General features: G+C 36.7%; 1 protein-coding gene across 1 annotated transcript; it reads left to right on the top strand.

Annotated features, from left to right (window-relative positions):
• Positions 1-17,063: 17,063 nt before the first annotated feature.
• LOC134671533 (lipase 3-like) lies at positions 17,064-23,552 on the top strand. Its single transcript, XM_063529392.1, has 2 exons — positions 17,064-18,322; positions 23,204-23,552. The coding sequence occupies exons 1-2, from the start codon at positions 17,064-17,066 to the stop codon at positions 23,550-23,552; spliced, it is 1,608 nt and encodes a 535-aa protein (XP_063385462.1).
• Positions 23,553-26,296: the final 2,744 nt, after the last annotated feature.

Below are 26,296 nucleotides of genomic sequence, written 5' to 3'. Positions count from 1 at the left end.
TCTTACACTCGTCTGTCGTAGAAAATATCCATAAAATCAAATATTTAGTCAAGCCAAATTAAAGAAAAAAATAAAAATTCTTTGAAAGCAGTTTTGTTTCTTTTTAAAAATAAAGGAATGTCTCCTTTAAGGTAGTAGGTAGATTTAAGGTAGTTTCCCTCCAGGGCCCGACTTATCTTTCCACACTGTATGCATATATCCATGATCTCTAGTAAGATTATCGAGGTTCATTCACTTCTCGATCTAGAAAAGTATTCAGTTTTTTTTATGACCATGCAGTGGGCATATACAGGTCAATTAATTATCAATCAATCAATCAGTCATTTTTATTTCGTCATCATTTTTAATTCACAAGACACAATAATTAAATCATTAATACGAGCTTGAACGTATTGAAGAAGTCAAACCTCTTAGGCCCCCCCACATCTAGCGTCTTTCGAGCATCGGCGTCTACAACTCTATGGCCGCTGCTCGACGCAACGTCGACGCAACTGCGCAGCGACGTCATTTTCAATAGCGCTGACCAGACGCCGACGCTCGAAAGACGCTAGATGTGAGGGGGCCCTTTACCTTCGACCTCCGATTTGGAAGCCTCACTCTACCTACAAAAGCTTCATACAAAAAAATTTTCACGTTTTGAATATCACTGAACTGTTGTTATGTATCATTATCAAATAAATTACATAATTTGCACAAGCTCTCGACACTAACGCACCTGTCATGAATAAATGAATGACTATTATAAAAACAGAACCGGTCTAATCTAAATACGATTCGAAACCCTACTTTAGAGTTCCGTATAAAATTTTTGATATTTGATTAGGTAAAGAAAAAACTGAAAAAAAATATTCAAAACCATGTATTACGTTCACTTTATGTCATATAATTACAAAACGAAATTTAAAAAAAAACAGTACCTAGGTATTGTAGATGATTGTTAATAACAATTTGTTATATAATTTCTACGTAGGTACCTAAGTACCTGCTATCAAACAACTTGATTCCTGACCCACTGTGTAACCTTTTCATATTTACTACGTTATTGGCGTTACATTGATTAAAATGTACCGTATTACAGTGTTGTAAAATGTTCAATTGTGGATCACAAATCAGTTTGTTCGAATGTACCTACATAATTTTTACGAGTAGAGTAGTAATTAACTGTAAGTTTTAACATATAGGTAAATAAGTTTTAAATTTATAAACGGATTAAATAAGTTGAAGATTTCTTCGGACGATTAAGAACTTAAGATACCTACTTATAGTTCGTTTTTTTTAGCATTAGAAAGAACTTCGCAGAAGTAAGCTTGTGGTTCCAAATCCGGCACATATAGCGGTAATAATTTGAAGTAAATTATATGTATTGACCATGCTACATTAGATACTTCAAGAATTATTAACAATTAAAGAGCCTGATAAAAACTGCATACTTGCTTCTGTCGAGTTCTTTTTAATGCTAAAAAAAACGAACTATAAAGATCAGTGTAGAATAATAAGTCTAGGCTTATATTTCTCCCATGGAACCCTAAATCAGATTTGCCTACAGTATAAATTAACTGGGTCATTTTATCATCATAAAACAAATATTACAAAGGCACCCAACTAGTCAGAGTTAATCGAAATCCAAAAACAATGACGGGAACTCTCATACCGTTGCGCGTCGGACGGTGAAATTGCCGCGCGTTCTCAAAACAAAAGAAGTTACGCAATTTTAAACACTGAAATAAATTAGATGAAACAAATGTGGAGATATAATTTCCGAACGGACTAATAACATTTTTGAATGGTAGAATAACACCTAAGCTATTTGCATATATGGTGATGTAAGTTAGATTTATATATGCATACAGCCGTCAATACGCATAACAACTTAGGGCCCGATTCGGATCTTGAAATAGACATCTTTTAGACATCACCAAGATACATTAACGATATGTTTAAGGTCTAACCTGTCAAATTTGACATTTGCGCGATTCTGGAGATACTCTTGAACGATTTCCACAGGATATGACTTAGATCCAATTCACATCTAACAGATATCTTACTCTATCTAACGTAAAAGTGACATTGGTTGCCCGAAATGCGCTGCAAAAGAGAACTAGTTGATATCTAAAATCTAAACTATAACGTATCTAGAGTGGATCTAGTACGAGTCGTCTCTTGACGTTCGAATACGGCAGTTAGGCAGTAAGAGGGTGTTATGCGTTGAATATATGCCTGTGCAGAAATATAGTGCGAAAGTTAGACAATTTAGAAATTTGTTATTCAATCAAGCTTTAAAGGAATCTGCTAAAATGATCTGAATTAATTTAAATAAGTATTCTGGTAAAATTAGACTATATTTTTATGTTTATTCAAACGCAATATTAGTAGATTCGAATTTAAGAACAGCGTTTCTTACATAATATATTTATTTGTTGAAGAAATTGCGTGGGGAATGCTTTTGACCTTCTTATCCTACCGGAAATCGGTAAAATTAGAAAGAGAACAATTGCTCTTCATTATTATCATTCAATTGTTTTGGCGCCAAATGTGCAAGCTATTGTTCATGTTCATTCTTATGTAACGTCTTCATTCTTGCGGATTGAATTTGATCATTTAGCTAACTCTATTAATCTCTATATTATTAGAAGCACAAAAGTACTCCAAATTACGCAATCATTTAATGTAATACATAATGATGCCAAAGCCATGGAGGAATGTTGATCAACCGATGGTTGTCGAAATGCGTATTAATTATATGTTCGAAATGTGTCAGACTGACGCCATTACGCTATTAAAAAACAACAACAATAAAAATATGAGTTTGATGGATCACGGTTGCATCGTATCAAATCATCTTCGCGATGTTCACGAGTGGTGTTGCTATTTCCAAACGATATGAGAGCAAGTATAAATGAAATTTAAATCAGCATATCATGTATGGTTTTGCACAACGATTGGCACATGTTGTACAGTGAGGTGCGAAATTGCATGAAGAAATGTGACGTCCCACGGGTAAAGGCCTTATGGCGGTTGGCGCTTACGCTATTATTAACGCCACTCCAATATTATTGCGGCGCTGTGCGACGTAAGCGCCAGCCGCCATAAGGTACCTTTTGCCGTGGAAAGTCACAAATGATGAATGATTTCATTGATAAAGTCGCCATGCACTTACGGCTGATAGTGCATCTCTGTATAATTCGAGTTTATGATACAAAATCACTTTAAAGAACTTTCTTACGTAATGATTTTAATATTTTAGTCTCTGAGACAAGTTTAAAGTATGTACCCACTCTATTAATATTTTAATAATAAGTACTTTTTGTCATCCTGAATAAGGACACCTAGGGTAGTACTATTAGTTATTCTGTGACCTAGGGCCAGTTTCTCAGAAGCTTGTAACTTGTAATACAAGCGGATGTCACTTTTTGACAGCTTTTGTTAGAAACGGACTTCTATTTGTAGGTATTACAAGTTACAAGCTTTTGAGAAACGGGCCCCGAGCATTGCGAATTTAACAGTGGTTACTACCGTTAATGGGTATGTGCATTAATTACCTCGCCACCACTTCCTACGATAATAATTAATAGGTAGGTATTTCCCGCTACAAAAATATATACTTTTATTCCCAGTGCTAATTTACAATGTGTAACAAACGAACTATTGAACTACCCCAACGAACATTAGGCGCTAAATTTAAGGGTTAGAAGAGATTTATATAAGCGCCTATTTACTCTTTAGGTGTTGTTTGTGCTCTAAAAATAGGAGTTATAGCCGGCTATAACCCTGTTTTAACCCCGGATTGGGCACAAATTTTATCACCATAAGATTTATAACAGTGCTACAGTAGGGTTAGCGGATAAAAAAAGAGACATAAGAGCGGTATAGTGGAGCTACAATAGTGTTAATTAATTCTTTAGGAGCTAGATGGGTTGCATATAGGTGACTACAAACTGTTGTAGTAGAAGAGCGCTAAAGTAGTGTTGTAATAGCGTTGATTAAGTACTTAGGATTTAAAAGGGTGCCAAATAAGGGAATACTAACTATTTGAGTAGTAGTGTAGGGCCATATAGATGACACTTTCAGCTTTAGATGGTATATTAGCATTTAAAGTCAATATTTGTAACACTCAAGAAGGTAATTGCACATTTTTTCCTTAGCCCTATCTGCTTTGGTTGCAGATGTTTCCATTTTGTATTATTATTCGTAAGCTTGCTCTGTGACAGCTTGAAGTGAAATGTAATGGCGGATAATTAAAAGCAAATAGGTAATTATTTTAGTTTACTGATGCAGGAGTTATCTGCGGATTTATGATGGCGAAATTAATTACACTGTCAAAAACTATATGTATTACTAACAAAATTTTAATGGGCCTCTGATCCTTTGCATATTTATCTGAATATAATATTTTTTTATTTGTGGTCCACCGTATTTAATTATCGAAAAATTACTCAATATACGTGAAGTCCGGTTTTAAATATAACAATACTAACATTAAGTCAATATTGAGTGTAAGCTGTGTAAGTATCGATTTTTATGAAGTATTTACGTTCTAATTAAGAGTTTTTGTTTTGCTTATTGATTCATCGGTCATCTTAACATGGCGCTATAGGCTTAGGTTCTAAGTAAGACTCTAATAACAGTATAAGATGTACTAAGGTATTGAATAATGCTCGTCTGCGACTACATGATCGATAACGGTGACTCATAACTTCTCTTTTCGACTGTAAGTGATACAAGAGAGTTAAGTAGCGATTATGATACACGGAGCTATAAAATACTTTTTATCGCCTGTTTAGAACCTTAAGTGAAAATTGCAGCTACTTATTACTCATATAGATATTAAGGTGGTAGAATTCACTTTGAGCTATAACACTAGCGGCTTAAGATGCATTATAGCGGCCAAAACGGCTACTGTGGATCTTAAAGCTATACATGGACCTCTTAAAAACCTTGATGTCACCAGAGCCTGTAAGCTTAGAATATGAAGCTATTCTACAGCCGTTCTATGTCTTAAGGTGATAAAATAAGTGCTAAGTGTCGCTTAATTGTTTGTTGGGCTACTAAACTAGATGATAGCATTGAATTGCGTATAATCCTACTATTACAACCTTTCAAATATTGATTTTAACTACCCAACTAGCAAAATAGTCGTATAAGAATTGATTTACTCAGCCTGTAATCGTATAACAGCCGAGTTACGGTTGTTGAAACACCAATATATCGTATAATAGCGGTTAACTCGACTATTTAGCAATTTTCGCTAATTAGTGCTATAATCATGTCGTATAAACGTTTATAGCACTATCTTTTAGCACTTTTATTCCACCTTTTAATAAATGCTGAATTAGCGCTACTAAATCACTTTTATTCAGCATAATTGTTCTATTAAAATCATATAACAGCTATAGAATAGCTAATTGTCTGAATAAGGCGCTTTAATACAACTGTTACTCAACTCTCTTCTCTGTTGCTATAAAAGCCTATTAAAAGCAATCCAATAACCATTTGGCAACAATGCTGCTGTAACAGCGCGCTTATATCATAATTCGGGTAATGGGGCTCAAACCGCTGTTATAGGAGCTGAAGTGTATTTACAGGTTTTATTCAAAATGTATTCAGCTTAGAGTACTTTTAAAGAGTTTTGAACTACATTAACAGCACAAGTCAGCCATGTTGTACGTTTCAATATAGTCCGGTGGCCAACTGCATGAAACCCTACCTGATAAAAAAATAGAATATCCTACTCTGTAGGGGTAGCTGACTTTTAGTAGCATCAACTGCTCTTGGTCGGCCGCGGCTTAATTTCGCAAATTTTGCGTAAATGGTAAAATAGTGGCACAAAAATTCATCAAAAAAAAACCCCATCGTATAATAGAATGAAACTTGCAGGGTAGGATAGCTGCCTTTGAGGACAGCAAAACAAAAGTGGTCAGCTACATACTGTGTTGGCAGGTTCCTGTGTTCGACCGAATTTGTGGTACCACGTGACAACTACAATTTACCTCATCGAAAAATAGAATGAAAAAAACTGATTGTAATACCTACATTAAATTTGTTGACGTATGTCTTGGTCGGCCTCACCTTAGCCTGATAGCTTTTGCAGTCCGTCCGCATTAAAAAAAATGTAAATGGCAGCAATCCTACCATACAAGTGACATTCTATTTTTCGATGAAGTAAATTGTAGCTCACGTGGTACCACAAATTCGGTCGGACACAGGAACCTGCCAACACAGGATGTAGCTGACCACTTTTGTTTTTTTGATGAATATTTGTACCACTTTTTTGCCATTTGCGCAAAATTTGCCAAGTTAAGCCACGGCCGACCAAGAGCAGTTGAAGCTGCTAAAAGTCAGCTACCCCCACAGAGTAGGATTATTCTATTTTTTTATCAGGTAGGGTTTCATGCAGTCGGCCACCGGACTATAAATCCATAAACATGGCGACAACATGTGCTATAAGTGTAGCAGTAAACGCAGTTACTCGACTTATAGTCGAATTAATGAGATATAACAGAAACTAGATCGTGTAAGCAAATTTTTACTTATTTTAATTAATATTTTTTTATTGAAATTTAAGAAAATAGGCGGCCCATGAATATATATGAACCAGTGCCTTTGGTTTTATCAATAAAGTATTTTTCGCGCTAGGTTTTACTGTATTACGTGTACTTACAGACAGTAAAAACTTATGTACACAATCACGGTAAAAATAAATGTCATGGATGACAGCAGTAAAAAAATACTTAAGTACCTTTTTGTTTTATTAGATACGTGAAGACGATTAGGCCTCAAACTTAATCAAATAATTGAAATATAATCGCTTACCTGAGATCGTTTTTAGCACATATTTGTTGAATAAAAGCATTTACTGCACTCTTACACATTCAAAATGCCGAGTAAAAGCAATTCGGCTACTTTTACGAAACATTTTTGCTGAGAAAAAGCAGTGCGGTTGCTTTTATAGAACACTTTCACTGAGTAATAGCAAATTGATAATGTTTATAGAACAAATAATCGAATAAAAGCACTATCGTTGCTATTAAAACACTAGAAGCGCTTTATATCAACTTTTACTCAACTCTTACAGCATCGATTTGCTTCTTATACAGCGCTTACTCTATTTTTATAACACTTTTAGTCTGTATAAGTGCGCCTTTTCGCGTTGAGTAAACGCTTACAGGACTTTTATTCGACTGTTTTTACACCGTTTATAGCACCAAAAAGCGAAAATAAAAACGTGCTCTCAACTTTTATAGCACATAGATTTGCTAGTTGGGCCCAACTAGCAAAATAGTCGTATAAGAATTGATTTACTCAGCCTGTAATCGTATAACAGCCGAGTTACGGTTGTTGAAGCTCCAATATATCGTATAATAGCGGTTAACTCGACTATTTAGCAATTTTCGCTAATTAGTGCTATAATCATGTCGTATAAACGTTTATAGCACTATCTTTTAGCACTTTTATTCCACCTTTTAATAAATGCTGAGTTAGCGCTACTAAATCACTTTTATTCAGCATAATTGTTCTATTAAAATCATATAACAGCTATAGATTAGCTAATTGTCTGAATAAGGCGCTTTAATACAACTGTTACTTAACTCTCTTCTCTGTTGCTATAAAAGCCTATTAAAAGCAATCAAATAACCATTTGGCAACAATGCTGCTGTAACAGCGCGCTTATATCATAATTCGGGTAATGGGGTTCAAACCGCTGTTATAGGAGCTGAAGTGTATTTACAGGTTTTATTCAAAATGTATTCAGCTTAGAGTACTTTTAAAGAGTTTTGAACTACATTAACAGCACAAGTCAGCCATGTTGACGTTTCAATATAGTCCGGTGGCCAACTGCATGAAACCCTACCTGACAAAAAAAATAGAATAATCCTACTCTGTAGGGGTAGCTGACTTTTAGTAGCATCAACTGTTCTTGGTCGGCCGCGGCTTAATTTGGAAAATTTTGCGCTAATGGCAAAATAGTGGCACAAAAATTCATAAAAAAAACCCCATCGTATAATAGAATGAAACTTGCATGGTAGGATAGCTGCCTTTGAGGACAGCAAAACAAAACTGGTCAGCTACATCCTGTGTTGGCAGGTTCTTGTGTCCGACCGAATTTGTGGTACCACGTGACAGCTACAATTTACCTCATCGAAAAATAGAATCAAAACAACTGATTGTAATACCTACATTAAATTTGTTGACATATGTCTTGGTCGGCCTCACCTTAGCCTGACAGCGTTTTCAATCCGTCCGCATTAAAAAAAAAGTCAATGGCAGCTATCCTACCATACAAGTGACATTCTCTTTTTCGATGAGGTAAATTGTAGCTCACTTGGTACCACAAAATCGGTCGGACACAGGAACCTGCCAACACAGGATGTAGCTGACCACTTTTGTTTTTTTGATGAATAATTGTACCACTTTTTTGCCATTTGCGCAAAATTTGCCAAGTTAAGCCACGGCCGACCAAGAGCAGTTGAAGCTGCTAAAAGTACCCCTACCTACCCCTACAGAGTAGGATTTTTCAATTTTTTTATCAGGTAGGGTTTCATGCAGTCGGCCATCGGACTATAAATCCATAAACATGGCGACATCATGTGCTATAAGTGTAGCAGTAAACGCAGTTACTCGACTTATAGTCGAATTAATGAGATATAACAGAAACTAAATCGTGTAAGCAAATTTTTACTTATTTTTATTAATATTTTTTTATTGAAATTTAAGAAAATAGGCGGCCCATGAATATATATGAACCAGTGCCTTTGGTTTTATCAATAAAGTATTTTTCGCGCTGGGTTTTACTGTATTACGTGTACTTACAGACAGTAAAAACTTATGTACACAATCACGGTAAAAATAAATGTCATGGATGACAGCAGTAAAAAATACTTAAGTACCTTTTTGTTTTATTAGACACGTGAAGACGAATTAGGCCTCAAACTTAATCAAATAATTGAAATATAATCGCTTACCTGAGATCGTTTTTAGCACATATTAGTTGAATAAAAGCATTTACTACACTCTTACACATTTAAAATGCCGAGTAAAAGCAATCCGGCTACCTTTACGAAACATTTTTGCTGAGAAAAAGCAGTGCGGCTGCTTTTATAGAACACTTTTACTGAGTAATAGTAAATTGCTAATGTTTATAGAACAGATAGTCGAGTAAAAGCACTATCGTTGCTATTAAAACACTAGAAGTGCTTTTATCCACTTTTACTCAACTCTTACAGCATCGATTTGCTTCTTATACAGCGCTTACTCGATTTTTATAACACTTTTAGTCTGTATAAGTGCGCCTTTTCGCGTTGAGTAAACGCTTACAGGACTTTTACTCGACTGTTTTTACACCGTTTATAGCACCAAAAAGCGAAAATATTAATAAAAACGTGCTCTCAACTTTTATAGCACATAGATTTGCTAGTTGGGTAGTTCTCCATGATCTTACGTTGCGTCGCATATTAGCGTTGCTTTCTAAGATAGTATAGCTGTTAGTAATTAATTAACACAGTATTTATGGAATCGTACAATTTACAATGATGTCATTTGACCTCATTTTTACTATGTTTACGTACTAAAAAAACTAGTAGGAGCTTTTGCAAGATATGTAAGTTTTGGCTTAGCAAACAGTCGGTTGAAATCAAATAGTACATACATGTGTTAATGATTTAGTCCATGTCAATATAATATTGCAAGTCAGGCACTCATGATGGCATTCAACGACGTGACCTACTAGATGCGTATTTTCATGTTTTGTAAACTTTAAAGCGTATTAAAGTAAGTTGTACATCTTTATTTGCCTCGAGACCAGTTCGTGTGGGTTTAAAAGATGCACACTTACGTACTTACTTTAAAAAAAACTTATAGACATACATTATGTACTTGACTTATAATGTAGTTATTTTATCACTTTACTTAGATTCATTACTTAGATGATATTAAGTAGAGCAATGGTCTCAACATGTGCCTTAAACCTTATTAACATAAGTAATCGGTAATGAAATCCTACGTGTTGCTAATAGAGCGTATTTGAATAATTCCGATAGATTTTTGTATTATTCAATTTGATTGAATTCGAAAGTTAAATTTTATGATGTTTCTTACATTGTTGGATATATTGACTTATCTATAAAAGAACTTTTCAAAAATAAATACATTTAGAAAATACAAGTGTATATTAATAAGTATGTCTGCGTTTTTACCCTACACAATGTAAGTAGTTTACCTAATTATTGTACGTTAATCATACAAAACCATCCATGAGTTACATGAAGGAACTTGGATGCATTCCAGCGGGATTGGCGGGATCTTGCTCAGCACAGGGAGGATTGGAAAGGGAGAGGGAAGCTCTTTGCCCAGCAGTGGGACACCTCACATAGGCTAATAAAAAAATCATACAAAAACACCCCTGTATAAATCTCAACCCACTATGTTAGTGACAACACTTTTCCTTAGTTATGTAGAATGCGTCATCATTTATATTTTCACTTCCTCCAATTATATGAAAAATGAATAATCGTTTATTGGTCACAATCATTGTGTTACAAATTGAGAAAGGGTTGGGACCTCCTAGTAAGTATATTAATACCAAAAAGAATAGATAGTATAGAGGGCTATTGCCATAGTAAATTTTGTATCCACGGTACATTTACTGCCATCTATCGACACACGATTAAAACTTAAAATAAAATTGAAAATTAATAGATTAATCAAAATATGTATACGGATAAATTATTTTTAATTTTTATTGTTCCATGCTGACCCATGCTCTTTCACTGATATGTGTTAAAATTATTAAATATCAAACAGTGTTGTCAACGCCATCTAGCCGAGAATAGGCCAAAGGTAATGGCGCCATCTATTCGAGAATGACTTTTTCTTGATTTCCGAGGCACGTTTTTTTCTTAAACTTTATTTATCTTATACGGAGTTACATATATCTCTGTTAATACTTGTGACAGGAGACCCCGCTCTTCCAGCAGCAAGTTAAGGGTATACAAACCAATACAATATTCGTTATTTATGTAGGTACAGAAAGTAATACATTAAAATATAAAATTAGACTAAAGTTACTAGGTAAAGTAACAACAGTTGTTAAGTTAACAATTCAATGTAATGTAATAATCTGGAATACTTATAGGGGAAATAATTATTTTAGTATATAACATGAAAGTTTTGTTTTAACATTATATCATATGCATAACACAAAAAACCGGCCAAGTGCGTGTCAGACTCGCGTTCAAAGGGTTCCGTCCATTAAGTCCGACTCACGCTTGACTGCACATATCTAATAGGTAGGTTTTCCTGTCACCTATACGTAAAGAACTATTTTGTGTATTTTGTTCAAAATTTTAGACCTAGTAGTTTCGGGGATAAAGAGGGGGGGGATGGTAATTTTATGGCTATTTTCTTAGATAACTTATATATTTTAAAATTATAATTATGTTCTCTTTATATATTATATTCTCAAAATGAGCTCTTTTATTTGATATACAGGGCGTCCCACGGCGATGCCACATGGAGGGAAAGTACCTTAAATATCATAGATAGCATATTTTGCTGAAAGAAGACTTCATTTTATTTTTAAAACTTAGTTAAATTGCATTCATACTTTTTTAATTTTTTTTTTTAAATGTATGGAAAAAAATTATCGCGTCATTGGAGGAAAAGTACCTTAATTATTGTAAATGAACATCTTACTGAAAGAAGACATTATTTCGATTTAAAAAAACAAGTTGAATTGCATTTTAAATAATTTCATGGTTAAACCGGGAATCGAACCCGCTACACGAGAAAAAAAAAATACCTTGTAGCTTTGTCATACCGATCGAAAGGCTTCAATGTGAGAATTATTTTTTTGGTACAAGGTTTTTTTTTTCTCGTGTAGCGGGCTAGCGGGTTCGATTCCCGGTTTAACCATTAAATTATTTAAAATGCAATTCAACTTGTTTTTTTAAATCGAAATAATGTCTTCTTTCAGTAAGATGTTCATTTACAATAATCAAGGTACTTTTCCTCCAATGACGCGATAATTTTTTTCCATACATTTAAAAAAAAAATTAAAAAAGTATGAATGCAACTTTACTAAGTTTTAAAAATAAAATGAAGTCTTCTTTCAGCAAAATATGCCATCTATGATATTTAAGGTACTTTCCCTCCATGTGGCATCGCCGTGGGACGCCCTGTATAACATGATATAGTTTGAAAAACTTTATTTTTCAACTTTCTCATTTACTTACCCCCATGTTTAAAAATTCATTTTGTTTACGTTACATGTCCATCTTTGAGTCACTAATTTACATATGTGTACCAAATATCAACTTAATTGACCCAGTAGTTTCCGAGGAAATATGCTGTGACAGACGGACAGACAGACAGACTCACGAGTGATCCTATAAGGGTTCCGTTTTTCCTTTTGAGGTACGGAACTCTAAAAATTAAAAGATTTAATTAGGTACTCATATAAAGTGCAACCAACCGTTCTAATTCCTATCAACTTATGATTGCATACATATTTTTAGTCTTAATAGCTATACCACATAACCACCAGTTAATTGTTCGAACGCATAATCACACATATTATTAAAGTAATTATCTAACTGATTCTTTCATAACGTTAATGTGCCTTAGAGAAGTCGCTTTGCAAATTGAGTACCGAACAAGTAGTCGGAGAAAATCGTGATTGTAATGACTATATTCATTTGCGAAGCAAGACCAATGTAATGGCTTGGTGATTTGGCAGAAAAATACTCTTAAGTTATGTCTCCATAATCCTCTAATAATAACAATAGTTTAGAGAAATACCGGGTGTGGCCTGTAATATGAGCAAAAATTAAAATGTATGCTGTACTCCTCATAGTAGACCTACATTTGTTCAGCGACTTTTAAAAATAACTTGTGGTTTGATTTTTATTACACTTTAAAGTTTATTCTAAGACGCAATGTGTTGCGAACTTTGTTATGTTTAAAATACGTGACAAGCAACGTCTATCATAATGATATGGCGTGGCGATGGCGTCCATTGAAGATAATATTTATTTTGTATGAGAAATAGGGAGTTAAAATACTTCATAATTTTTTAAAGTTGTTGAACAAATGTGTCACCGTTTGAGGAGTCCAATCTATGTTTCAATTATTTGCTCGTGTTACAGGCCACACCCGGTATACCTACTCGTATTTCAAATCAGACATTTTAATAAAAATAGGTATAGAACTTTTTTGTAACTTTTTGTGTTATAAAATATGGTTGTCTGTAAAGTCGGTTTACGGGCGATAATTTTGCGTGATAACGTCATAAGAAAACATTACCATTACATTACGTAACGTTACCATGGAGATTTGTCCACAACGTTATCATGGAGATTTATCCACAACGTGACACTTTTTCGTGCATGCTACCGGTGTTCATCGATTTATAAGACGTTATCATTATCACGTCAAAAGATCATTTATATTTTATCCCTCACTGTCCTTTTTTCTGACGTTTTTGAATTACCTACCAGCTCTGTAGGTAGCATCATTCTGAAGCAGAATCAACATCAGAATTTTTATTTGTGAAATCATACGTAAATACTTGGATCAACTGCTCAATTATTATCACATCCTAACGTAGGTTATGCAAAAATGTCATACTTATTTAAGTCTAGGCATCATATAACCTCAAAAATCTTCTCACCATTTCACAAAAGACAATTGCTAGTAATTATAAAAAAAATGTAAAGAGGTTTAAAATGTAAAGAAGACGAACACTAAAATTATACTACTCTAGATAGGTATAATGTGTTCCATTGTATCTAAAATAGCTAGGTGATGCTGATGTTTATGCTTAATGACTTCTTTCAACACTCGTCTATCTAAAATAAATACGGAACAGATTTTATTACAGAAACTGAAATAAAACGCACATCCGTGAAGTAAGAGACAAGTAAATGGCAGACTCTTAAACTTAAGTAGTTGTACTAATTGACGGCCTCCTAGTCTAGTCAGTAGTAACCCTGCCTACGAAACAGGAGGTCCCGGTTTCCAATCCTAATGAAGATATTTAATTGTGTGTTAATCACATTTGTTCCTGGGCTATGAATGTGTCCCAAGTATATAACTTGTATAAGTATTTACATATGACTGTAGAGGTATATTATATTTACAGGGCGTCCCACGACTATGCCACATGGAGGGAAAGTACCCTGAATATTGTAGATGGAACATTTTACTGAAAGAAGATATTATTTTAATTTCAAAAACAATTTAAACTGCATTCATAGTTTTTTTAAATAATTACATGGTTGAACCGGGAATCGAACCCGCTACACAAGAAAAAAAAACCGGGCAAGTGCGAGTCGGACTCGCGCACGAAGGGTTCCGTACCATAATGCATAAAAAAATAAATTAAAAAAAACAAAAAAAAACGGTCACCCATCCAAGTACTGACCACTCCCGACGTTGCTTAACTTTGGTCAAAAATCACGTTTGTTGTATGGGAGCCCCATTTAAATCTTTATTTTATTCTGTTTTTACTATTTGTTGTTATAGCGGCAACAGAAATACATCATCTGTGAAAATTTCAACTGTCTAGCTATCACGGTTCGTGAGATACAGCCTGGTGACAGACAGACGGACGGACGGACGGACGGACGGACGGACAGCGAAACGAAAGCTAGTCTTAGTAATAGGGTCCCGTTTTACCCTTTGGGTACGGAACCCTAATTACCCTGTAGCTTTATCATACCGATCGAAAGGCTTCATCATAACGATTATTTTTTGCTAAATAACATAGTGTACAGAAATAATACATTTAGATTAACAGTAGTTATTATTAACTCGTCAGTATTGTCATAAAACATATAAACGTGGTGCCGGAAGCGTCAGTTAATGGTCTCTAGAATAGTTTTTTTTGCTATTTTAGTAAGGTTTCGTAGCTGCATCATTTCCCAGCAATGTTACGCAAGGAAGTAATGAGAGCATTAATATAAATACGTAATTTTTGCCTGCAACTTCGCCTGCATGCAATGATGATGATGAATATGTCCTTTCTTGCACCTCATATACTAATTATATTATCTCAGTAAAAAATTTCATCCAAATCAGTTAACTGGTTAAAGCGTGGTCAGGTAACAGACAGACAGAGAATTACTTTCGCATAATATAATATAAATAAATAAATAAATAAAATAAATAAATATTACAGGACATTTTTACACAAATTGACCGAGCCCCACGGTAAGCTCAAGAAAGCTTGTGTTGTGGGTACTCGGACAACGATATACAGGGTGATTCAGGAGACGTGAGCAGGACTAACACTGCGTATTTCGTAAATTATAAGCAACTGTTTCCTATCAGTATTAGTGAGGTTAACGTTAATTTTCTAGTCGTGGTGAAAAAAAAAGTTATTAATTTATTTACGACATGGATGGTCACCCTAACATTAGAATACTAAACTATCGATATTCTGTGTCAAATTGAATGTCATCACTGTCATCACGGTCTGGTTACTTTTGAAAACTCGTATCTCACTCAGGTTTGACATTTTATTTTCTTCGTAAAAGAGGTTTTATGTTTATTAATTAGGTCTTGTAGGGTGACCATGATTGTAGGGAATTAAATTTGTCCTCACCAAAAAGTAAAAAAATAGGAAAAAGTGTAGTTGTTTCACCTAAATACGACGGTGATCGATCAATTATCAGTTACTGAGTGTGCAGGATTAGTCCTGCTCACGTCTCATGAATCACCCTGTATATAATATATAAATACTTAAATACATAGAAAACAACCATGACTCAGGAACAAATATCTGTATCATCATACAAATAAATGCCCTTACCAGGATTCGAACCCGGGACCATCGGCTTCATAGGCAGGGTCACTACCCACTAGGCCAGACCGGTCGTCAATAAATTAAGGATCTCATTTATTAAAAGCGAATTAGCTTGTTTCATGGCCACTTAATCCTTCAAAAAATACTTAGGCTGTATTCATCTATAGGGCTTAACATGCCGAACCTCGTAAGATAGACAATAAACAAACGCGTAATTTTCATCGTTTTCGAATAGGTCGAATTCTAAATTCTAATTTTAGAATTTTCTAGAAACACTATAGTAGGTACCTACTTACATTGTCCAACGAGGAGGGTAAGTGAAATTTTGCTAACGAGGAGATTCACGACAGTCGCAGCGCATTTGCGATATTATTACTCCCGGAGTTACGCTCTTAAATATTTCTTCATTGTATCAAAAATACTTAATGTCTTTCCAGTAGCGACTGTACAAGCACAAATCTAAATGATTTCACAGTGGATCTTTCACAACGTAGAATTCTAACACGTTCGGAAGTCGTTCAACAGCCCAGCCTACGTCTTTCGTGTCAACAAGGTGGTCTGCATCACAGTGAAATATTACAGCCGCCGCGGGGACTTTAACTTACATGTGACTGAACATTTCAAATTTTTCAAACGTTATGACTAATTTGGATAAGACTGTGTTGTTTCCATCTTTTTTCGTACGCATATTTTTATAAACACGCCCAGCTGGAGGATGTCTTGTCAGTGGATTAAGGCATTTAGTTCGTTTTTTTTAGCATTAGAAAGAACTTGCAAGAAGGTAAGCGATCTTGACATGTCTTTTAATTGAAAAACGCTTTTTAAAAAGCAAAAACTATTACTGAAAACAGAAGAACATAAATGATTGTATTAGATTGATAATTGTTACGAAGCTTTACGAGTAATAATAACAAACTAAAATCGACTTTAGAAATACCAAAAATTCTAATGCAGAAATCATGTCTACAGCTCACAGAGTCACGATGTAGTATAATTTAATTAATTTAACAGCTGTTCGCATGTTCATATCAATGTTCGACGTTCTTCATTAAACAAATACCTATTTAATTTATCACTAACTTAATATCATATTTACATTTTCTTTCAAGTAAAAATAGTACCTACCACATGGAAACAAGATATAAACTTTAAAAAATAAATTAAGGTTCTGTAGTATAGGCAGGTCGTACCACTTGTATACATAATAATAATATCATAAAATAATTAAAAAAAATGACTTCACGATTTTACATCAGTAGGAAATATGGACTGGAAGATACTTCACGGGTTAGCGCTTTTGCTGTTCATATCGGAGGCTTTAGCAGGCATAAATATCATAAGCACGGTAGCAAACCTAACATCACGCCCTTTACAGAAACTGTTTGCCGACTTAAAGGATTTCATCGAAATTGCCGCTGAAAATGGATATATTGCTGAAAAACATGATGTAGTAACCGTAGATGGATACATACTAACAATGTTTAGAATACCTCCTAAAGAGAATTGCACGAAAAAAGTACCAATACTGGTAATGCATGGCCTTCTCCAAGGTGCTGAGGGCTTTTTAGACGCGGGGCCAGAAGCGCCCGGATTCTTGTTAGCTCAAGAGTGCTACGACTCCTGGTTTGGCAACGTTCGCGGCAACTACCACTCCCGAAGGCACAAGACCTTAAATCCGGATAAAGACTTGAAATTTTGGCAGTTCTCAGTCGACGAAATAGGAAAATATGACATTCCGGCCATGGTCGACTATGTGCTTGATGCGACAGCAATGAAACAGCTAATGTATCTAGGTTATTCTCAAGGAGGCTTAGCTTATTTCGTCATGAACTCCGAGAGACCTGAATATGCGAAGAAAATTAAACTTTTCTTAGGATTAGCGCCGGCTTCGAGGCAATATAACACCCGTTCCGTATCAACAAGAGTAGCAGCATCTACTACAAATTCCTTAAGACTTCCCTTAGAAGCAGCAGGAGTGTGGGAGCTCCTATCTCAAGGTTTTCCTATCCAAGGAGCACTAAATACCTTGTGCACAATTAAGTTACTGTCAGCAGTTGTGTGTGGTACGGTCAAAACTTTGGTGGATTCAGCTCATCCAGGCTCTGTTACGCCTGAAATTCAAGAGAGATTATTCCAGCACGCTCCGGCCGGATCTTCTGTTCAGAACTTCGCCTGGTACGGCCAATCTTTTAAAAGTCTCAAATTCTCCAAGTTTGATTTTGGACGCTTGAAGAATATGCTTGTTTATGGAAATAGTACACCACCAGAATACTATATAGGAGCGTCGACGTCACCGGCTGTAATATTTCACGGTGATGGAGACCACCTTGTTGACACGAAAGATGTAGCCTGGGCTGTTGAAGGACTTCCGAACGTGTTAGAATTCTACATTGTGAAAGATCCACTGTGGAATCATATAGATTTATGCTACAGTCGCTACTGGAAAGACATTATTTTTGTTCCGATGAAGAAGTATTTAAATCAATACGACAGCCTTGATGATGATGATAATGAAATATATAGGTACATCCCTGAATAAAATACGTGACCACGTTTCAGTAACAGTTTTTTATGTCTTACGTCTAGTTCTATCCATCAAAAAAAGAATAAATGAAACTGTAGTCGTTAAATTATAAATTTTTTATTAAATTATGTAAAGACTGATTTTAATTAGCTTTTATTTTTATTTTTTTTAACGAATAAGAAACTAGGTATGGTATCTAGACAGCTTTATATATTTACTTAATTACTCCGTTGGCTCAGCGACCCAAAATGAGATTTGGCCTCCGACATAAAACACCGCCACTTTTTTACGGAAGGGGTTGATTTAAAAATTTCCTTTTTGCCTTTCACGTTTTGATTTTAAGAGGGTGGGGAGGATGATTCAGTCTCTGCACGTGTTTACCTGTGAGTAGGCGCAGGCGTTTTAAACCTGCTCATCTTTCTTCACTTTTCTGTTTCGGGTCTCAGGTGTCGTCAGCAAGCTCGGCCGAATTTCACCTTCCTATACAAACGGAGTTTCGTTATCATTTAAAAACCACGTGTCATAATGAAACTTAATACATAAGTACTCGTACAATGAATGACATGAGATATATCAAGTCCTGTAATTAGTTTATATAGCTCTAGTTTATAAAACAAACGAAATAGAGCAAAAACACAAGTTATTCGAATAATTTAATTTCGCTGTATTTTTTTACAATGGTATCTGAAGCTACATAAATTAATTAGAATTACAGGATTAGATTTACGAGTACCTTATCCTATTGTACCTAAGTAAAACGTTTCAAAGCAATCTAGATACCTAGTAGTTTTAAAATGAGAGCGTAATTACGTTTGTATGGAGAACCGAGCTTGCTACTTATTACGCAGCGTCTTACGTAGGCGAACAACGCGCGAACGCGGCGCGATGCAGCGCGGCGGCGGCGCGGCGCGGCGCGGCGCGGCGAGGCGAGGAAGAAACAAAACGTTAATACGTATAGGTGTGTCCTACTCACACAGCGAAGCGGCGCGGCGCGGCGCGGCGAGGCGAGGAAGAAACAAAAGTTGATACGCATAGGTGTGTCCTACTAGCGAAGCGGCGCGGCGCGGCGGCCTTGTCCGGCTAGGGAGACACTCCCGACCGCCTTGGCCGCATACAGACACGGTTTATTAGAAAATTCGTATTTAAATTATGAGTAAACTATGTCTTTTAATGCAAGTAAGTGCAGCGTTCTTGGTTGTCTGAAATTTTGGTTTACTGGCATTTTGATTTGGCACCGCCTTCAAAAACTAAGTACACAATTACCCCGGTGGTTATTAATTTGCTTATTATTAGGTATTAATTACGTTTTGGCAGAAATTGGTTTTACGACGGGATAGGGACTGGAAAAGGATAGGGGTGGAATCTGGGTATATAAATAGTACATTATTGTCGAGGCTCGGAAGTAGCTACTTGCAGGCTGAGGATTCGTTTTAAACGGACGACCTTGGGAGTCCGTTTAATTGAATCCGAAGCCAGCAAGTAGCCTTCCAGCCGAGTCATATATAGTGCTTTTCTCAAAAATGGTGCAAGAAATATAAATATCATAGAAATATTTTACAAAAGCAACATTCTTACGTGTATATTTTCACAGAACAAAGCCCTTGCCGCCTTTTTATTTATTTTTTAATAAAAAAATAGAAGTGTATTTTTCTGCCGAAAATACGCCAACCTATTTGAGACAGCTAAATAGTCGCGGTACTAATCATCTGTTTGGCTGTTTAATGGGCCTGAGCCTTCATTTGATATGGCCATTTCAACTTTTAAAAAGTTTGGAACTCGACAAATAATGGAATTTGTATGCAACATTGCAGTCCTAAAATCGAGACTGCAATGTTTTTAACTTTTTAATTTTTGACTGACCATAAACTCCGCGCTTCGCGACCTATTTTTTAGATGGCAAAGTCGACTTTGCCGTCCATTTTTGAGAAAAAAATATTTTGTGATTTTCAGCGGGTTGGGTTTTTGAAAGTACCTCAAAAGGAAAAACAGAACCCTTATAGGATCACTCGTGCGCCTGTCTGTCTGTCCGTCTGTCACATCCTATTTTGTCGGAAACTACTGGACCAATTAAGTTGAAATTTGGTATACATATGTACATTAGTAACCTAAAGATAGACATGTTTTTAGGGTTCCGTACCCAAAGGGTAAAACGGGACCCTATTACTAAGACTTCGCTGTCCGTCCGTCCGTCCGTCTGTCCGTCTGTCTGTCACCAGACTGTATCTCATGAACCGTGATAGCTAGACAGTTGAAATTTTCACAGATGATGTATTTCTGTTGCCGCTATAACAACAAATACTAAAATACATAGGTTCGAAGTTAGGGAAATAATGACCATTCCCCCTCTTTATCTCCAAAACTACTATGTAGGTCTAAAATTTTGAAAAAAAATATACAAAATAGTTTTTTCTTTACCTATAGATGTCAGGAAAACCTATTAAAAATGTGAAGTCAAGCGTGAGTCAGAATTATGTACGGAACCCTAGAAACGCGAGTCTGACTCGCACTTAACCGGTTTTTTTAAAGAAATTATATTAAGTTATTTTGCTTTTATGTTTGTTTATTTATTTTTTTACTTTTTTTTTGGTTTTATTTATTTTTGTTTCATTATTACGATCGGTTGATCTTGCTGCACGCACGTAATATAGGGACGCACTCCCACTCCCACCCACTCGCACTCGCACTCCCACTCCCTCTCCCACTCTAAATCCCACTGCAAACCGCATCAAAAACACGGACAAACATACATACATACATTCAGGTCAAACTGAGTACCTCCTTTTTTTAAGGCGGTTAAAACAAAAGTAGTTGCTCTTTTCTGTGAGCTGTAGATTCGCAATTAGCTTAAAAAAATTAAAATAATTACAGCGAACTCAAATCAAGAGTGAACAGGCACCTTCTGGGCGAGCTCGCTCCATCGTAGGCCACGTCTACGCCTCGGCTAGTCTGTGGCCATGAGTAAGCCCATTCATAAAAAAAAAAAACTCAGAATAGTCGTAAGTGCCATAGACGCTACTGGAGTTAAGTCTTTTATGCCAATTTCCGCGAATTTGAATATTTTTTAGTTTTGTGCCTATAGAATACAAAAAAACCTATAAGTTAATAAGTTAAAAGCTAAAAGTTAACTAATTAAATCAAAGCCGTAAATTCTATAAACGCCACGCCTCTAGCCGCGTCATACTCGCGTCTAAAAATCAAATGGATTGATCGCGCCAGATCCGCGCCGCGCCGCGCCGCCGCCGCGCCGCTTCGCCATCGCGTTATAATCGCTCACCTAGGACACTTCCATACGCAACAACGGTTTGTTGTTTCCGTGCCGCGTCTCGCCGCGCCGCCGCCGCGCCGCGCCGCGCCGCGCCGCCCGACATTCGCGTGCAAATCGCGCCGCGCCGCGTTCGCAACGAGATCGCTTACGTAGGACACTTCTATGGGCATCAAAGGATTGATTTAGCCGCACCGCGCCGCACCGCGCCGCGCCGCGCCGCTTTCGCGCGTTGTTCGCCTACGTAAGACGTAGCGTTAGAGACTCTTAAATAGGCGGTGTCGTATTTTTTTGTGCATCTGCGGTATGGCTTAAACCATAATAATATGCGTATTGATGTCAGGGTGTTGTTCTGTGGTAGACGCTTAAAGAGGGGATCCTATCTCGTCACATAATAATTGATTGTCATAATGTAATGTTACGCATAAAACTCTTTTCGCATATTTTTTCTCCAGCTGAAACAGAAAGTATTTTCTAAAATATTTTGCATAGGTTGTATAGAATAGGGTAGGTTAGGTTAGGTTTGTGTTATAATTTTTCAGAAATGTTAATATTTCCAGCACAATAACAATTATGCGAAACGAGTTTTATGCGTAACATTACATTAGGACAATCAATTATTATGCAACCCAATATGGACCCCTTAAAGAGCGCTATTCGCAAACATCGGATTGTTTGTTTGTGTTGTTTTATACCCAGTTCGCCGAACAATATCAGCCTGGAAGTTGCTCAGAGCTGTCAAATTTTGCTTTTAACTGACAGGCCGATGCCGTCAGCGGGCTGCGCTGGTAATCAGTGGGCCCCTTTACCCTGCTGCGAAAAGACTCGCGTCGTATGGTATGAACACAACCTGAGGGTTTATCGCGAACCATGTTCGACGTGTTGCCTCCCTGTCGCACTTACGTACGAATATACAAGTGCGATAGAGAGGCATCACGTCGAACGTGGTTCGCAGTAGGCCCTCTGGACAGTCGCGTTGGAATTGTTATCGTTTCGTACCTTGTTGTTGTTTTTTTTTATTGCGTCACACTTGCACGTCTACCGCCTGGTTATCTCAGACACAGCTGGTTTACCGCGTTGTTGGTATTGTGTTTTTGTAGACATGTGGCAAGTTGGATGCCGCCTGATAAGCGCGTCGGCTATTAAATTAATCAAATTAAATATTTATAGACAAACAAACCAATAAATTTGTAAACGTTATTATTTTGAAAGTAAAACTCATTTTGTACCTTGACTTTGAACAAGTATTTTACTTAGATCCTACTTGAATCGTATGATGCAGTAACATAATTTAAAAAAAAATATTGCTCCCATGGGAGTATAATGAACCTTTGCTCCCGCTGCACAATGCGTGAAATAGCACGCTTATTGCGCTAGTCACGCTAGTGTGATGAAATAAATATTTATTAAGTCATCTTAAATTACGATATTAGAATTAGACCAAGAAAAGTCTGTAACGGTTTTTAATAGCATACCTACGCAGTGCAAGTGTTATTTATAGGTACGTCATAATTTCATATAAGTTTGACGTTTAAAATAACACTTGCACTGCGCGTGCTATCAAAATCTTTGCAGACTTGTCTTGGTCTAACTCTAGTTAATTTATTCATATTGTCAGTCGAAGAACACACGTGGACACGCTCGCATCGTCCCATCTTCCAGGGCCCTTTTCCAGGGCTGGCGCCGCTGCCGATGCGGCCGAGAATCTCAAACGGCGCAAATATGCAGCCCTAGACACCGGCTGCATGTTTGAGCCGTTCGGGGTGGAGACGCTTGGGCCGTGGGGTCAAGGGGCGCACAGCGTATATAAGGAGCTGGCCAAGCGCCTTATAGACGCAACGGGTGACCGGAAGGTTGGAGCTCACCTCGCCCAACGCATCGGCGTTGCCGTACAGCGTGGTAACGCCGCCAGCCTTCTGGGCACCCTACCGGTGGGCACGGACCTGGGACCAATATTTTATTTATAGGTTTTTTACTTTTTAGGTACTTTTAGTTAATTAGTTTAATTCTTTTTTCTTTGTCTATATTATTTTGCTTATATTTAAGTTTAGTTTTTAATTAGTTTTATGTTTAGATTATGTAGTGTATTTTTAATTGTATTATTGTTTATGAATAAAATTTGCCGAAGAAATAACTAACAGCATAAGACACCTTTATTGAACGCACTATACTATTGTACGGGCCATACAAACGTTCCGGTGAGCCCATAAATCTTTAGTCCAGCCCCGCCCCTTTTTACTCGGTTTTACCTTTTTATTCGGTTTATTACCCCATCGCACACTTCGTTTGGCCTCTACAATAGACAAGAGCAAGAAAGTGGTCTTGAAAATTTTTACTTTCATTTCAACTGTAACGCCTAGATAGGCAACGTTTCTTTTCATTATTTCATCTATAGGGAACTAATCAACCAAAACCAAAACATTTGTAGCTGAAAAAAACATGAAACTTGGCTATAACCGAGACTAGTAAAATAATAAAGACAGTCCATCTCCAACAAACTCACATTCCTCATCATTGTTGTAGTAGATGCTATTCGCCATAACCATCATGTTTCCGAATATTTTGTATATTTGACATGATACTGATTATAACCTCAAGCGAAAGAAAAGTATTTTAAAATATGTTATTGACCGAGCGTTAGAGAAGGTGTATGTTTAAGCTTGGGAAAAAATGGTTTCATCTACAAGTACAAGTAACTAGTACAAGTAGGATGTTTTCCTGTACAAGTCGCAATTCTCAAGTGAAATTTTGTAAGCAGCCTAAGCAGGTTCGATGATGATTAGGTAGGTACTTCATCATCATCATCATCATCTCAGCCATAAGACGTCCACTGCTGAACATAGGCCTCCCCCTTGGACCTCCATTCGTACCGGTCGGAAGCGACCCGCATCCAGCGTCCTCCGGCGACCTTAACAAGGTCGTCTGTCCATCTTGTGGGTGGACGTCCTACGCTACTATATAGTAGGTAGGTACTTATAGGTATTTATTTCGATTCAGATTTTGTAAATTTTTCAAAATGGCGGTGAAATATGGCAATATGGCAATGGCATTATTGAGTTTTAAACTATGCTCGCGAGGTCTTGTAACTCACAGAGTCACTAGTTAAAAACTCAGATTTCACAATTGATGTGTACTTATAATATCCATAGATTAAGTATCTAACTCACTTTCAGTTCAATTCAATCTATCCAGCGTAGGGCAACGACCGCCGCTGCTCCGATGACCAACAAAAACTGCAATGCTATGCATCTATTCGATCGACCGTTACCTTGATGGGCCCTAAATCTATCACGATAAGGTCGAGATCAGAATACATTAATACTCAATTTGTACTTATTAGTTGGCATTCTGCGGGCGAAGCATTGTCACTGCCAAGTGAAAGGCTTATCTCACCGACATTCGGTGCTATACATTTGTTCAAATTAGGTTGTTCGATAAAAAAACTGAGTAGATTATCTTCACACAGAGTTAGACCAAGAGAAGTCCGCAGCGATTTTGATAGCACATGCAATGTAAGTGTTATTTTAAACTTCAAAATTCTATCAAATTACGACGTATCAATAACACTTGCACTGCGTGTGCTATCAAAATCGTTGCAGACTTTTCTTCGTCTACCTCTAGTTAAATGATTCGAGCTAGACCCCACGATGCAAGATGCAATCGTTGATAGAAAAACGTCAATCGAAACTTAAATAATGTATAGAAATAGTCACTTTTCGTATTTTCGTTATTTTTAGGGTTCCGTACCCAAAGGGTAAAACGGGACCTTATTACTAAGACTTCGCTGTCCGTCCGTCCGTCCGTCCGTCTGTCCGTCCGTCCGTCCATCCGTCCGTCTGTCACCAGGCTGTATCTCACGAACCGTGATAGCTAGACAGTTGAAATTTTTCACAGATGATGTATTTCTGTTGCCGCTATAACAACAAATACTAAAAACAGAATAAAATAAAGATTTAAATGGGGTGCCCATACAACAAACGTGATTTTTGACCAAAGTTAAGCAACGTCGGGAGTGGTCAGTACTTGGATGGGTGACCGTTTTATTTTTTGTTTTTTTTTTGCATTATGGTACGGAACCCTTCGTGCGCGAGTCCGACTCGCACTTGCCCGGTTTTTTTTTCTTTTCGTTTGACGTTTGTCGATGTACTCTTACTATTGTAAATGTCATCTTGGTTAGATCCCGTGAATATACATATTTAATATATTAAAACGGGTCACTCGCGTCTTTTAAGTTGAAAATAGTTTGACAGGTTTTGCTCTATAACGAGTAGCTCCAACGGGAGCATGCGTTGGCGGACCGAGGACCGTCAAGTTTCGTTGCTCTCTTTATCATGCTAGACTGGGATCCATGGCACCTCCGTGCTCAAGACCTAAACGAGGATATGCTTCGCCGACTCCGCGAAATGCACATCGAGGATCTTGACACCCCTGGTGACGTCTACATCGGACACGGACAGTACAACCCCCTTATAACTAACACGAGACTAGGTGAAATAAGCTACGTACCAAAAAAAGACAGGAGTAGGCTGCTCAGCAAGCGAACAACCGCTCCACGTCCCCATAGATTGTAATTAGCTGTAAGTAGGATTAAGACAACATCAAACAACATTTTAAATTTATATAAATTTACTTTGTACATACACTAACAAGCATACAGCACACACTACTTGACACTTATAAAGATCTTTTGGACAAACATAAGTAGATCATA

This window comes from Cydia fagiglandana, chromosome 15 (genome assembly GCF_963556715.1).
Source record: "Cydia fagiglandana chromosome 15, ilCydFagi1.1, whole genome shotgun sequence".
NCBI classification, from domain to species: domain Eukaryota; kingdom Metazoa; phylum Arthropoda; class Insecta; order Lepidoptera; family Tortricidae; genus Cydia; species Cydia fagiglandana.
Note: the sequence above shows the minus strand (reverse complement) of the source record. Positions and strands in the feature narration are given on the sequence as shown.

What these genes read in the sequence shown, in the direction of transcription:
- LOC134671533 (XM_063529392.1), top strand. Translation starts at nt 17,064, where the DNA reads ATGGACTGGAAGATACTTCACGGGTTAGCGCTTTTGCTGTTCATATCG. An exon ending in GATGATAATGAAATATATAG is followed by an intron (nt 18,323 to 23,203) that starts GTACATCCCTGA and finishes TCATATTGTCAG; the next exon opens with TCGAAGAACACACGTGGACA.